At 47.2% G+C, this 14,599-nt stretch overlaps 1 protein-coding gene across 1 annotated transcript; it reads right to left on the minus strand.

Annotated features, from left to right (window-relative positions):
• Positions 1-318: 318 nt before the first annotated feature.
• Positions 319-14,007, minus strand: Hrob (homologous recombination factor with OB-fold). The gene is made up of 10 exons (XM_027947113.2): positions 13,935-14,007; positions 12,854-12,904; positions 9,348-10,535; positions 7,768-7,851; positions 6,691-6,831; positions 5,999-6,107; positions 5,725-5,810; positions 5,216-5,338; positions 3,615-3,735; positions 319-885 (listed from the first exon to the last, which is right to left on the minus strand). The coding sequence occupies exons 1-10, from the start codon at positions 13,935-13,937 to the stop codon at positions 794-796; spliced, it is 1,998 nt and encodes a 665-aa protein (XP_027802914.2). The 5' UTR covers positions 13,938-14,007; the 3' UTR covers positions 319-793.
• Between the last annotated feature and the right edge of the window lie 592 nt (positions 14,008-14,599).

Consider the following 14,599-nt stretch of genomic DNA (forward strand, 5'->3'; position numbering starts at 1 on the left):
GTAATGTGGAATTCTGGATTGGCCTCTGAAACTGTGGAAGGACATGAGGGGAAACTGAGTAAATCTGAAACAAGTATGAAGTGAGTTAGTGATAATGTACTGATATTGGTTCATTAATTATGATAAATGTACCATATTAATGTCAGAGGTGAATAATAGGGGAAATTGGATATAGAGTATATGGAAACTTGCTGAACTATTTTTATAGTAATTCTGTAAGTCTAAAATTTTCTAAAAGAAAAGGTGTTAAAAAAAAAAAACAACAACAAAACACACACACACACACACACACAAAAAAAAAAAAAGAACCAGAGTTGCTTGGCTCTGCCTGAGGCTTCTTATTTCAGAACTAGGTACAAAAGCCCACACGACTGCCCCTGCACCTGGGAACCTTGTCTTTGTCATGGTACAGGGCTTCTTAGCACCTCAGCTTCCCTGAGACTGGGGAGTAAAGGGACAAGCAAACTAGGTCTAACATCCCCTCAAGTTCAGCTGAAATGAAAAGATGATACAACTTTCCTGTTGGTGACCAAAGGAATGGAGGGCCAGAGGGCTTGAAAACAGGAAGGATAAGAGCCAGTCTTTGGCTGAGGTCTGGGATGACAATGCCAAGGACGTCTCAAAGCCGCAGCAGTGCAGAATCTGAGAAGAGGGACTTTTCAGGTGCAGCGTCCAGGTTAGGAGCACCACAGAAGCCCAAGCTTTGGCAAGTTTCCAGTCTTGTGGGCCTTCTTTCCCTTGGATGTGACCAGACATACCCAGAGCCTTGCCTGGGAGCTTAGAGGCTGCTTGCTCATGGTGGGTGCCCTGCCTTGGGGCAGTCCCAACTGCTGGTCCCACAGAAGAAGTCCTCAGGGAGCTCACTCAGAAGTCCATCCAAGTCATCTGCAGGGGTAAGGAAGGCAGCCTCAGTGACAACATTAAGGTTCTGCTTGCCTGGAGTCTAAAGTACCTATCCTTCAGGAGGGACAGGGCCTGGCCAGACAGAGAGGTAGCTCCTCCCAGTCAGTGGTGCCCATGCCAGTGGGCCTGAGACTGACCTGACTTCCATCTCCTTCCGCTCCCCAAGTACACATGCACAGCAAAAGGCAGGGCATAATGCCTGGGCTGTTCTGGTAAGAAAGGGGGTCCCCCTGGGCTCAGTGGTTCCTCTCCTTTCATCCAGAGGCACAGCACCAAGCAGGAAGGCTTCTGAGGTTCCCTATGTGACTCTCTCATTGGATAGCAGAAGGAAGATGCAAAAGCCACTGGATATATTCAAAATCACAAAGCTCATTAATCTGGTATCTCTTCTAATGGTTGGAGAGAGCATCACCCCCTTCCCCAAAATTCCTGAGCGGGAGTAGGGAATGAAAGTAACCATTCCTGCCAGGTAAGGTGGCACATGCCTGTAATCCCAGTTACTTGGGAGGCTAAGTCAGGAGGATCATAAATTCAAGACCATAAATTCAGCAACTTAGTGAGACCCCATCTCAAAATAAAAAATAGAGATGGGGTTGTAACCCAGTAGAAAAGAGCCTTTGGGTTCAATTCCTTGTATCATACAATTAAAATATTGTTACCGACCACAGTTCTCAGATAATGTATGCTTAAGTCCAAGAATCTGGAAACAGAGCCAACCTTGTAAACCCCTCCTCGCTACCCCTTTTTTTTTTTTTTTTTTAGATATTGGGGATTAAACCCAGAGGCTCTTTACCACTGAGTTACATTCTTTTTACTTTTGGAGACAAGTTCTTACTAAGTTGCTCAGGCTGTTCTCAAACTTGCAATCCTCCTGACTCAGCCTCCTGAGTAACTGGATTCCAGGCATGCAGTAATCTTTTCTTTTTTGGTACCAGGGATTGAACTCAGGGCACTCAACCACTAAGCCACATCCCCAGCCCTATTTTATATTTTATTTAGAGACAGGGTCTCACTGAGTTGCTTAGTGCCTTGTCATTGCCAAGGCTGGCTTTGAACTTGCAATCCTCCTGCCTCAGCTTCCCAAGCTGCTGGGATTACAGGTGTGCACCTCCACGCCCAGCCTGCAGTAATCTTTATCAACCTTCTTTTTGTTAATAAGAGCAGCTAATAACTTACTGAGTACTTTCTCTGTGTATCAGTAACCTTTCATTAGGGCATCTCATGGTGGTTCTGTGATAAACCCCACTTCACCTGAGAGAACAGGATATAAAGAGGTAAAACAAGTTTCCCAAGGTGAGCATACTCTGCTTCCAAGTGATACCAGAACCACTATTGGTAATCCTTCCTGAGTAGGAACAGGAAGCCCTAGGAGTTAAGTCAGACTGTTCGTATGCTACACCTAAGAGCCTAGTTCCAAGTCTAGCAAGAGCACTCATGCAGACTGCTGCTGTGTATTAAAGGAAGTAGTTACTTTGGGAAGCATTCAAAATTTAATTAAGGTGATTAGCACTGTACTTAAGGAATCGCTCTGCATTAGCAACCACTATTTATTTTGGTACTAGGGATTGAACTCAGGGATGTTTTACCACTGAGCTTCATCCCCAGTCCTTTTTCTTTTTTGAGACAAGGTCTTCCAAAGTGCTAAGGGTCTCACTAAGTTGCTGAGGCTAGATTTGAACCTGTGATCCTCCTCTCTCTCAGCCTCGTGAGTCACTGAGATAACAGGCATATGCCATCACACCTGGCAAACAACATTATTAAGATGATTGGGCTTATCATCAAGCTTACTTATAAAGAGAGAGCACAAGATTCCAGACAATGCAAGAGCCCAGCATAGGGAGATATTCTTTCACAGAATATAAATAAATGGGTTTTAGTCTATCCATTGGCATACTGTGAATTGTTAATGTGAGACAACTACCCATAATCTCATGAACTTTGGGCTCAGACAGGACTGAATTTCTGGAATCAAAAAGCTAAGGAAGCACCAGGCTCGGTGGCACACGCCTGTAACTCAGCAGCAGGGAAGGCTGAGGCAGGAGAATTGCAAGTTTAAAGCCAGCCTCAGCAAAAAGCAAGGTGCTAAGCAACTCAGGGAGACCCTGTCTCTAAATAAAATACAAAATAGGGCTAGGGATGTGGCTCAGTGGTCGAGTGCCCCTGAGTTCAATTCCCAATACCTAAAAAAAAAGCCTAAGGAAGCAACTCGGGACTCTGTTTCACTGGGTGATGCAGCCTCCTGGGGCCTGCCCACAACAGGTCTGCATCTGGGCCTCTCTAGTTTGTATCCTGGGCCCCCACGTAAGTACATGGAGATGTGATTTCTCAGCACCCTCTAGTGGGCCTTTGAGCTTAGTCAGAATGGGGAAATCTGCCTCTATGGTCTGGTCATCAGCCCACAGAGGAATCAAAATGTGGCACAAAGATAGTGCCTGTCCATCTGGACAGAAGATGGTAGTGCATCCTGAGGTGAAAAGCACATGGCCTGGAAGCAGGGGAGACATGTGGATCACACTTTACATGGCCCCATCACACTGTCAACTAGTTTGTGGACTATAGCCTTGACAAACAAGATACCATATTTGATTTCTATAAAATTATGCGAGGTCCAGAGACTCATAGGAGAAGGAACAAAATGTAGCCAGGAGGATTCTGGCCCAGTTATGCCAGAGCAAAGAGATTTTCCTGATCCTGACAACTGACTGTCTTACCTGTTTCTGGAAGTTCTTCCTCAGGGGACACCCCTGCCACTGGGTTCTGTGCTGTTCTGAGATCTTCCCTGGGCTTTGCGGCCACATCATGCTGGAGGCCATCATGGAAGCTTCCTGGATCCTGGGGACAGAGGAGCTGGTCACCAATACCCATGACCCTGAAATCCCTTCAGATGGTACCAACTCTACCCAGATGACCTTAAAGGGCCTGGTGGGGGGCTTAGGAAAGAAACATAATGGAGGAGTATGGCAGGGGCTGGGGTCACCCATGCCCAGGCTGGGGAAGGGAATTGAAAAACCAAACACCCAAACCAGTAGACAATTAAAACAAAACAAACCATTAGGGGTGAGTTTCTTTTCTAATTTTGTTGATATCTAGTGTTCTAGGGAATCTATATAAGTGGAGCAGTGAGTAAAGAGGCCACTCAGAAATATGTTGAAGAGTTAGCCTGAGATTAAATATGAGCTGTTAATAATCTCCAAACTCGCTAGTATATGGACAGGTAATTAAAACTGGCACTTAAATTGTTAACTATGGTTAGCCCTAGGGGATGAAAAGTGGAAGAAGATGACTTTCATTCTTTGCTTTTCTATACCATTACAATGAGTATGATGATTAGAAATTTACAAGAAAAATAAGGATTATTTTTAGAAGTGGGGTGATTTTAAGAGAATGTGAGGGACTGGGGTTGTGGCTCAGCAGTAGAGTGCTCGCCTAGCATGTGCGAGGCACTGGGTTTGATCCTCAGCACCACATAAAAATAAACAAATAAAGGTATTGTGTCCATCTTCAACTAAAAATAAAAGAATGTGGAGGTGTTAAGGGGAAAAAATAAAGGAACTATAAGTAGAAAAATTAGAGCTAATGGCTTAAGTGGACTAGATGTTATCAAGTCTAACACTCTTGTACTGTAGATGAAGCAATGGCAGGGTAGGAGAAGGGACTTGCCCAAGGTCACAGCGGAAATTATCAGCAGAACTGGGACAAGACTCAAGTCTCCCGCCCTATTGGGCCAGGATCCCAAGAAGGGTGCAGACAACTAAACAAGCCTGGCTCTGCACTCTCACCTTGGAGAGGAGCTGCCTAGAAAGCCATCACCTCAGAGACAGTGAAGCCACCTTGGTTCCTAGAGGAGCGCTCCCAGTGCTTTGGGTAGTGTCTGCCTGACTCAGCAAAGGCAAAGGCCGGAAGAAAGACAGAGCAAGAGCTAGTCACCCGAAGGTCCACTGTGGCTTGCTGTTCTTTGCAGATACCCACCCCACAGCAGATCTGACCCTTAGTCATTTTCTGTCACCATCCCTGGTGAGCCCTCACCTTGGTTAGTTCTCAAATGACTGCTATCCTCTCAGATGTTCAAGCCTGCCATCAGACACTCAGGGATCACCAAGAAGCCAACTGTGCCTCTAAGTACTGTTACTAACCTGTCTAGCAGGTGGCTAGACCAGGAACAGGAGGAGATAGTTCTGTCCCCAAATGTACCTTTTGGCCTCAGGGCAACTGTCCCCTTCACACCTCTGCTTCTCAGGGGGGAGGAAAGAAGAACCGAGAAGATCCAGGCAGAAGGAACCCTCTGTGAGTTCATCCATCCTGCTCCTCTTACCTTGGAGAAAGGCTGAGATGGCTTGAGGTTCCCGTCCCCAGAATCTGGGCTATATATATGGACCAGGTTGTTGGGTGTCACGTTGAGATAGTGATTTCGGAGTGAAGGAGAAAACACTCCAATCTGGAATTGAGGAAGGGGAAGGTCAGTGACCTGATGGAGAACTGGGTGCTGCCAGATGGCCACCTGGTACTCGCCTGCTGCCTGTTAAGGGTCTTCTGCATCAGCATCACACAAATCACTCCTGTCCCAGCCTTGGTACCAAGTAGAACCCTTACCACACCTTTCCCCTCAACCCTCCATATCCATCCATCTCCAAGGAACAGGAGCAGCTCAAGGGCCTCAGGCCTGCCCTCAGCTTTAGCAAGCCAGGGCCTACCAATAGTCCAGTCCCTCCTTGCTTGGGCATAAGGAGGGAGGCAGCCAGCCAGGAAAGAACACAGGAAACCTGAGGGTTCTCTCCAGGGTGGGAGGGGTGGAGGGCTAGCCCCCAATCAGAGCTCCCATACCTGCTTCAGCAACAGCACTGAGCCAGGCTTCAGCTCATTCTGGCGTGTCTCCAGCAGTACCCTGTGCACGGTCCCTTGCATTTCTCCTGCAAATACCATATGGCCCATCAGTCTCAGGATCAAGGGCAATACAGCAACTGGTTTGAGTCCTGGCTGGGAAGTGGGGTTCTCATTGCCTCAATGTTTCTGCCTGCAAATGGAGGGAGTGATTTCTCCTCCTCTCTTGACCTCAACCGAGGCCACAACAAGACATTCCCAGAACCTAACTCCTTACCTGTAGGGTCCTTGAAAACCACACTGGCGTCCATTGTACTCCGAGTCAGGGATTTGATCATCACTGCCATGTTGGGGACCTTGTTCCTGGGGAGCTGCTTCAAGGCTGCCTACTTACAGAGAGAGGCATTCACAGAGCTGATCAGGGCTTACCTGCACCTTCCCAAGTCCCCAAGTGTGCTGGGGGTAACCAGGGACTGGTGATGATCTTCCGTCATGGAGGGCAAAGGGGGCAATTGGAAGGGCATATCTTATCTTCTCTGGCAGGCCTGAAGCTGGCAGTCCTTCATGTCTCTCCCCTGCCTCCTTTCTTTTGTGTACATGTATTTATATAGCACTTCATCATGGTGGACATGGGAAAGGATATAGCATATACATGTACTAACATGTATCTCCACGTGGCCCTTGATGGCTGGGGAGCTCTGAGGGTAGCACTGTGCTTAACTCCATCCAGTGCCTAGAAGTGCAGAGGCATACCCAGAGCCTGCTCTCCTTGTGCCCAATACTGTGGATGATAGTGAATAGGCAGGCCAGCGAAGATACAACCAAAGGAAATTCACTCATGCTGCTCCTCAGGGATAGGCCTGGGGTAACAGGAAGCAGATAACCCCTCTTACGGTGGACTAGGGCAGTAGATTGTTGAAAGGGAGAAAAATGGTCTTCTCATTGGGTCTCAGTGCTCAGAGTCCTTACCTTCCGCAGTACCATGATGATGCTATAGGTACAAAGGAAGCAGGTTGGGTCTCTCTCATCCAGGCCCAGAGAAGATTTCATGGTCAGCCAGGGCCCTCGCTCAAAATCCTCCTCCACTGATGACTGGGAACTAACAACAACCTGGTATAGAGTAGAGTGGGAGCCTGCGTTAATAGGTTTCTCTTCCTATAGACCCTTGACTGAGACAGGATGAATGGTGGGAGACAAAGGGTAAGTCTCTAGGAAAAACCATAGCATGGTAGTCACAGTCTCCCAATTATCTCCAAGGTCAGAAAAGGTTATGTGAAATCTTGCTGCATATCACATTTTTCACTAAGCATCTACAACAAAGGTGCTTTTTTAAAAAAAATCAAATCTTGACTTTAATTACATTGAAGCAATAGATTAACCATGCTTGTCTCTTGTGGTACTAATTTGGGGTAGGGATCCCCCATATATGTATATAGGATTCCAGGAGTGTCTTTGCCATTTTGAATTCTGTAATCTTATTTTGTCTCTGGCTTTAACCATTAGCCTTATTATATTAATAACTGATTTTAATTCAGATGACTATTGCCTGGTTTGGATCTGAAATGGACTGGCAAATCTGGGGAACTGCAGCAAAGAGAAGAAATACTTCAGAGAATTAAAAGCAAAAGTGGGCCCAGGGGTAGAGTAGGCCAACAAGAACTCCAGAGAGGAGAAAAGCTGTTCTCACACATCAAGAGAGACCCCCTTGGAGGCAAGATGAAGGCAGATTCTCCCCTGCACAGTTCCCAGAAACCTCAGAGAAAAGGTTCCCAAAGTACAGTCTCATAATATGTATTACACTCTCTTTCCCTGGGGGAAGATGGAGCTAGCTGGGCCTTTATTTCTTATATAGGAAAGAAGGCTAGACCCATGGCATTGGTTAATGGCTGGCTGGCATCAGGACAGGCCTTATTTTATGCCAGTAAAATCATCACCTCCTCCAGCTGCCTTCTCAGCAGCATTTAATTCCCAACTCCCCCAATATGCAGGGACACCCCATACTCTCAATGATGCCCAGGAAGTTAACATTTACATGGAATAAGTTACCTCTGTCCGGAATTTAGCCAGAGCACCATGAGCTGGAGTCTGGGGTGTGGAAACCATGATTTCCTCCAGATTCTTCCCACTATGCTAAGAGGAGAGAAAGAAGAGAAGGTGAGAGCAAGCTCAGCAGCTGTTATTTACAAGTACAGCGTCTTGTCTGGATTACATAATGAGTTCAGGAAACTATCAGGGACAATTAACACATATTACATCCCTCCTAACGCAGTCTCAAGAGCCTTACTAGCAGCTCAAAAAAGACACTTTGGGGATCGTTTTAGGAATGTGAGGAAGCTGGAGCTGGCTCAGGAGCAAAACCCAGGGCTGCCCAAAGGGGGCAGTGACCCAAATAGAGGGGCCAGTGAGGAGTTAAGGGACAGTTTTCCCCAGGTCCCTTCTCAGGAACCTAACCCTTTCCTCTAGGGAGATCCAGCCCAGAAGGAACATGGACAGCCTCCCTGGTTTCTCTTGAAGTGTTGTGGAAGAGAAAGTTACAAGCAGAAACTGTTTCAAAACACCCAAGGAAAGGAGCTGGGTACAGTGGCACAGGCCTGTAATCCCAGTGGCTCAGGAGACTGAGGTAGGAGGATCGAGAGTTCAAAGCAGCCTCAGCTACTTAGTGAGACCCTAAAGCAATTCAGTGAGACCCTATCTACTGCTTAAATCCAAACTTTCAGCAGAGGTGTCTTCCCTTCAGCCCTGACTTCCTCATATTGACCCCCTGCAACAGCCACAGTTACCTGTTCTGTGGATCTCTGAGAGCACCTGCTTTTGGGCATCTGTGCTTTGCACTGGCTCCTCCCTCTTCCCTCCTCCTGTCTTCCCACACTGGACTGTCCTCCCCTCCCCCATACCTCTTTACCTCCTTCTCATCAACCCAAAGCCACCCAGCAAGCCCAAGGTAAGCTATGTCTCCCCAGCAGCCAGGGAATGACTCTTACACTGGGCTCTTTGTGCCTAATTATTTGTTCACAACTGTTTCTTCTACACTGTAAGCTCCTTAGGACAGAAATTGTTCCTCTTTATTTTTTTTTAATATTTATTTTTTAGTTGTACACAATATCTTTATTTGTTTATTTATTTTTTATGTGGTACTGGGGATCGAACCCAGGGTCTTGCACGAGCTAGGCAAGTGCTGTACCACTGAGCCACAACCCCAGCCCCCTCTTTAATCTTTGTATTTTCAGTTCAAAGCAAATTGCCCAATATCTACTCCTCAGCAAATATGAACAAATGAACCTCCCTGCCCTAGTAGTAGGAAAACAAACATGAAAACCAGGAAGTTCTCAGAGCCTTATGCACACCTCTTCCCTGGGTGAATTTTCTAGCATTCTTCCTTCCCACTTCTTTTTTTGCCTGGAACCTGGGCCTCACAAATGCTAGGCAAGCACTCTACCACTGAACCACATCAACAGGCCCCTTCCCACTTTTTTTGACTTCTTCCACAATTTTACAAATGCTGCCTATCTTCACTTCCTTCCTCCTTGCCCTTCAGGAGAAAGATGTTCTAGGGTTGGATAGGGGACAGTGCTGGACTATTGCTTTTCTCCCTTATCTCTGCTGTCTTAGAGAACCAGGTCACTCACCTGGTGAGGTAGGAGTCCTGCTGGGCCAGGGAAGCGGCGCATTTTGGCTCGGGTGGAGGGGCGAGTGGGCTTCTGGGGAGTCCGGTTGGCAGCAGTGACCAGCTGCACCAGGTGGTTGGTGACTATGGGGGTCTGCAGAGCTGCCTGGGGAACCTTTTGGGAGGAATGGGGACCTTTTGGGTTACTGACAGGAGACTCAACAGAAGACACTGGGGCTCGGGATTGCAAGGGATCCCAAGGAGAGACCACAGAGCTGGTCTTCGAGGGAGTAGACCTGGAGTTGGGAGTTCGAGGTCTAGGAAAATGAGGTTTGCCACTTAACCAGGCACTGGGAGACTGAAATGGCTGACCAGGCAAACGATTTTGAGGGCTGCTCTGAAGAGGTCTTCTAGCAACTTGGAGAGGCTGGGGTACGGGAACAGGGGGGGTTTGGGGACAGATTTCCCAGTGGGGTTGCTGAGTAGGAACTGCTAAAGCAGTTGGCATAGGAATGTTGCCTGCAGCACCAGGTTTCATGCAGGGCCGTGGAGTCCTACAGTGGGAAACAGGCTCTAGAGGCTCATCCAGGGCTGACATGACACCTGTTTTGTGGGTGGCAGACATGGGCCCCTGCTGGCAAGATCCACTCAGATCAGCTACCCGGGCCTTTTTAGCCAAGATTGTGTCCTCCTGGTGTTGGGCAGGTGAGATTTGTGTGGCCTCACTGCTAACACCAAGTTCCAGCTCCATGCTAGCTGCCTCCAGCTCCATGCTTGCCAGGACTTTATCAAATTCGTCTTGTTCAGGCCCCTCAAAACCACCCAATCCCTGCTGTTGGCTCTCAAAGGTGAGGAGGGGGCGGGAGGCTGAGGACTGGGGTCTTGCTGACTCTTGGAGCACTTCTGGCAGCGTCATTCTTTTCTGATTGCCAGTCCAGCTGCTGGAAGCTGAGGCAGGGCTTATGGGGACAGTTTCTGTAGAAGGTGGATCCCTGATGGCTCTGGGCATGCTGGAGGTTGGGAGGCAGAGTCCCAGGGTTGGCAATCTCAAAGCCTCTGAAGAAGCAGTGGGATGTAATGGTAGTGACTTTGAGGACTGCCCCTGCACAGTCTCCTGTGGCTTGGAAGAAACAGGTCGTAGGCGCCCAGCATTCACAGGTAGTGAGCCAGCAAATTGGTTCTCTGCATCCTCCACAGCAGATAAGAAATCCTACAAAGAAGCAGAGACAGTAGATCTTTGCATCTGGAAATTTTTATTTTTGTTAATGTTTTGGAAAATTTTTTTAAAAAGCTCTACTTTTACTGTGCAGGCATGTAGTACATATGTGTGTGTGCTTGCAAGTGGGAAAACAAGGTGTAAAAGACAACAGGGATGTCTCTCACCAATTGCTTATAACCTTGCCCATGAGCCTACCACCAGGCTTCTATCAGAAACATTCTAAGGCTAAGTCTGCAAGTAGTTTGTCTCTTTCTTCAATCTCTAGATTAGGCGCAGAAAAGCAGAAACAAATGTCCCAGAGAACTAGGGAGTCAAAGGACTCACCCAAGGACATGCACCTTTCTCAAGAAAACTAGCTTTCTGGTGTCCAATCAATGCAATAGGGAGCTATACACACACACACACACACACCACATCAGTCTTCAGTAAGCCAGAGAACCCCTGGATCCAGCAAAATAGGTGGAAGTTAAATATAGCTTTTCAGGCAAGTTAAATTAAGTATGGATTCCAGTTGGGAAGCAAGGTGAGATTGACACCTTCAAGAGCAAAAGACCTGTTCTGAGGGTGTTTTTGAGTCAGAACTGCTGATTTAACTGACAGAAAGTTCCCCTCCACCTACACCCCTGCTGCCACACTGTATTGTCTGGGCTAAAGAAAGTTTTTTTTTTTGTTTTTTTTTTTTTACCTGCTTTGTATATTATCAAGAGTCCCATACTCTAGCAGGAATACTTTAGGATTTAGCAATAATAATATTGATTAGCATTACAGAAGTAATAAAACCCCAATGACCTGGATATTGATGGATTCCTTTTTTCCCAAAGAGCTCACTCTCAAATATGTCATGTGTCTTAGGAAGAGGGAAAGGGACTGGTCTGCCATTTTCAAAGAACAGAAACTTGAACAGTCCCTTAATTCCATTACCTGTTAAGACCCAAGAGGGTCGCCTTTTCAGCCTGTAATCACACATCTCCAAAGCTGAAAGACAAGGACTCATCTCCTTGACAAAGCTAGTAATTTTTAATTATTTGTAAAAACAAAAATTAAGTTCCAGGGCTGGGGATATAGCTCAGTTGGTAGAGTGCTTGCCTCTACAAACAAGGCCCTGGGTTCAATTCCCAGCATCACAAAAAAAAAAAAAATTAAGTTCCCCATGTAATAACAAAAACTAACATTTTCAACCTCACTGTTCTAGGTACCATGTATGTATTTTACTACAATTTTCCCAGATGGACACAGTGGTGCAGAATTTACCACCATACCAGGGACAAGTTAGACATCTGAACATAATGGAATTTGGGGGAAAAGCACTGGGAGACAAAAAGTAGTTTTTATTGGTGTTAAGGGTGTACATCAGCAGTAGAGGCATGCTGAGTATGCACAAGGCTCTGGGTTTGATTCTAAACACCCCCCACAAAAAAAAGGTAATTATTGAATGGCTTGTCTTTGGAAAATAGAAAAATTCTATTCTGTAAATGTATTTTAGTAGGTTCCATGTCCATTAGATTGGTATCAAAAGGCTGGGTCCTCATCCTGGCTATTTGTGCTATATTGTCAGGCAGGCAAGTTAAACTTACCTCTTTGGGCTTTACTCATTTAAATCCTCCTCTTTCTAAAAAGGATCCGAGGTGGTAATTTCCAGCCTCCTGGATGAGGTTATATCCATTGGTTCTAAATGTGAAGAGAGCTACAGAGACCATTAGTTCAGAGGTCTCTGGCTGTACTTCAGAAACACCCCTGCCAGCACCAGAAATTCTGACTTAATTGGCATGTGGTAGGGCCTAGATAAAGGTGATTCTAATACCCTGGCTTTAGATCTAGTCGAATTCCTCACCTTCAGGAGAATGAGTGGGAAGGGAATAAGATCTGAGGCAGAAGAATGCCCCTTATATTGTAGAACAGAAAGCGGAAGCAATTTGCCCTGGTTCACATGGACGGCTGGTGACCACAAACCAAAAGCCATCTAGTAACTGTACTGTCTCCTACACTATTTATTTAGGCTCTCCAAAAACCTTCTTCCCACCTCCAGTATGCTATCATGAAAGTGAATTAAATCATCTACACGACAGAGCTTCTGAGAAAAAGGCCCTAATAACTTAGAGATAGGACAATTAAGCAACTCATCTCTGGTTTTTTTGTTTGTTGCTAAGACAGCTAAGTAGGTTGTTTACATTTCTTATCATTTCAATGTCTTCCATAGATAAAAAAGATATACATATCAATGGAAAGGAGGCTGCAGCAGGCTGCTCCAAAATGTTCTGGACCTGGATGTTTATATCCTTTGCCATCTCTGATTACCAACACTTCCTTACCTCATCTTCAAACTCCTCTTCCACAGTAAACAGCTTCCGCAAACTGCATGCCTGAAAGGAAAACAAAGCAATTGAGGCTGGAGGAGAAATGCCATTTGCAAGTACATTCTGTCCTCATTGCTTCTTCGCAACTCTGACAAGACCATCAGGTGTACTGTTTTTTTGTTTTTTGCTAGTGCTGGGGGAGGAATAAGGGATGAGGAGAGAAAAAATGGGATTCAGTTGAAGATTTAAATGACTTAAAAATCTTTTCTTGTAATAGAATCCACTCAGATCCATCTGTGTTAGTCCCTGAAAGAGGGGCAAAGAGAAGGCTGCCAAGGGGAACGAAAGCAGTTCTTCAGAATCAGCCCTGTGCTGTGATGGGGGTGCAGCTCAGTGGGAGAGTGCTTGTCTAGTATGCCTGAGGCCCTGGGTTCATCCCTAGTACAACACTGTGGGAAGTGAGGATCAGCACTGTGTACACAGACCTGAGGATTTTGCAACAACCCCAAAGTCTGTCAAACATAAGAATCTACCATAAATCCAAACATGCTGGGCACAATGGTCTGGTGTCTGAGACTCAAGCCAAGAATTTTCTTCCACCTAATCCAGCGCCCAAAAGCTAGGCTCCCAGAAGTGTGGGGTGCCCCCGTCCATGGTTCCTACTTTCTAGCCAGCAGGGATGCTGTGGCTAGTTCCAGATGCGTTTCAAGCCAGGGGTTGTGCCAGATCCCAGATGCCAGAGAATCAAGAGCTATCTATGCTGATCTCGCCTTCCCTGGGATCAAGGGTCAGAGTGCAGGGAGGGCAAAAGCAGAGAGGGGAGGGATGGATCCAAGAGATAGGCGTTTGAGAGCACTGGGAAGGATGAACAATTCTCCAAAAAGAGAAGGAAGGCAACAGGAGGGAAACAGGACCAGCGTGGAGCAGGGGAATGTGCTTTCCCAGGGATTCCAGCGCGTCCGGCCAAACCCAGACTAGAACCCTGAGTCCCACCCAGACCCAGGCCCTGCATCCCCAGCGGCTGAGGACCTGGAACCACCAGGTTCCGGGAGCTGGGACCGCAGCTGGAGGACCCCTAGCGTGGGCGCGGCATTACCATGGCTCCAGCAGGTGGGCTCCGGAGGGTGGATCGGCCAGGCCCACCCAGATTCGGTGGTGGTGGGGGTCGCCTCGGCCTCAACCCAGATGGAAGTGGCGGACGCTGGGCGATGATACCGGAGTGCAGGAATAGAGGGAAGCGTCTTTCCAACTCCCGAGCAGGCTGAGGAAGGGTCTCTAGGAGGCGGGGGGCCAAGGCTCCCGGACGCATTCAAAGCCGCCGCCACACCAGCGTCTCCGCCCTTTTAAAGGGGAGGGTCTGTTTCTATCCCGCCGACATAAAGGCCTTCACCCTCTCGCCCTTCCGCCTCAGCCTTAAAGGGGAAATGAATGAGCTCTCGGTCGCCCCCCTGCGGCTCCTCGGACCTAGTAGGCTGGTTCAACTAGTTTAGGGGAGACCAAGCAAGATTGAAGAATTTTGGGTCCTTGATGCCCAGTCCTGCTCCCGCACCTCTGTGTTTAAGCACACTAGGAACTGGGTATGGAAGCGTGACTTCATCCTCACCAGTACCCACCGGGTCGGTTCGTGTCTTTGTGCATCTGTCCATCCGTCGATGCATGCCACACATGTTATCCAGCCAATGCTCTTGGTCTGGGTCTTTTTATTCTTCATGTTTCAGATTAGATTCAGATCTTCCCTGTCATTTTCTCTCTCACGTAACA

Source organism: Marmota flaviventris, chromosome 17 (assembly GCF_047511675.1).
Source record: "Marmota flaviventris isolate mMarFla1 chromosome 17, mMarFla1.hap1, whole genome shotgun sequence".
Classification (NCBI taxonomy): domain Eukaryota; kingdom Metazoa; phylum Chordata; class Mammalia; order Rodentia; family Sciuridae; genus Marmota; species Marmota flaviventris.

Coding starts and splice junctions, on each gene's coding strand:
- Hrob (XM_027947113.2), bottom strand. Junction 6,108..6,690: donor TCATCATGGTACTGCGGAAG/GTAAGGACTCTG, acceptor CTCTGTAAGTAG/GCAGCCTTGAAGCAGCTCCC. Junction 3,736..5,215: donor CATCTCAGCCTTTCTCCAAG/GTAAGAGGAGCA, acceptor CTCTGTCCCCAG/GATCCAGGAAGCTTCCATGA.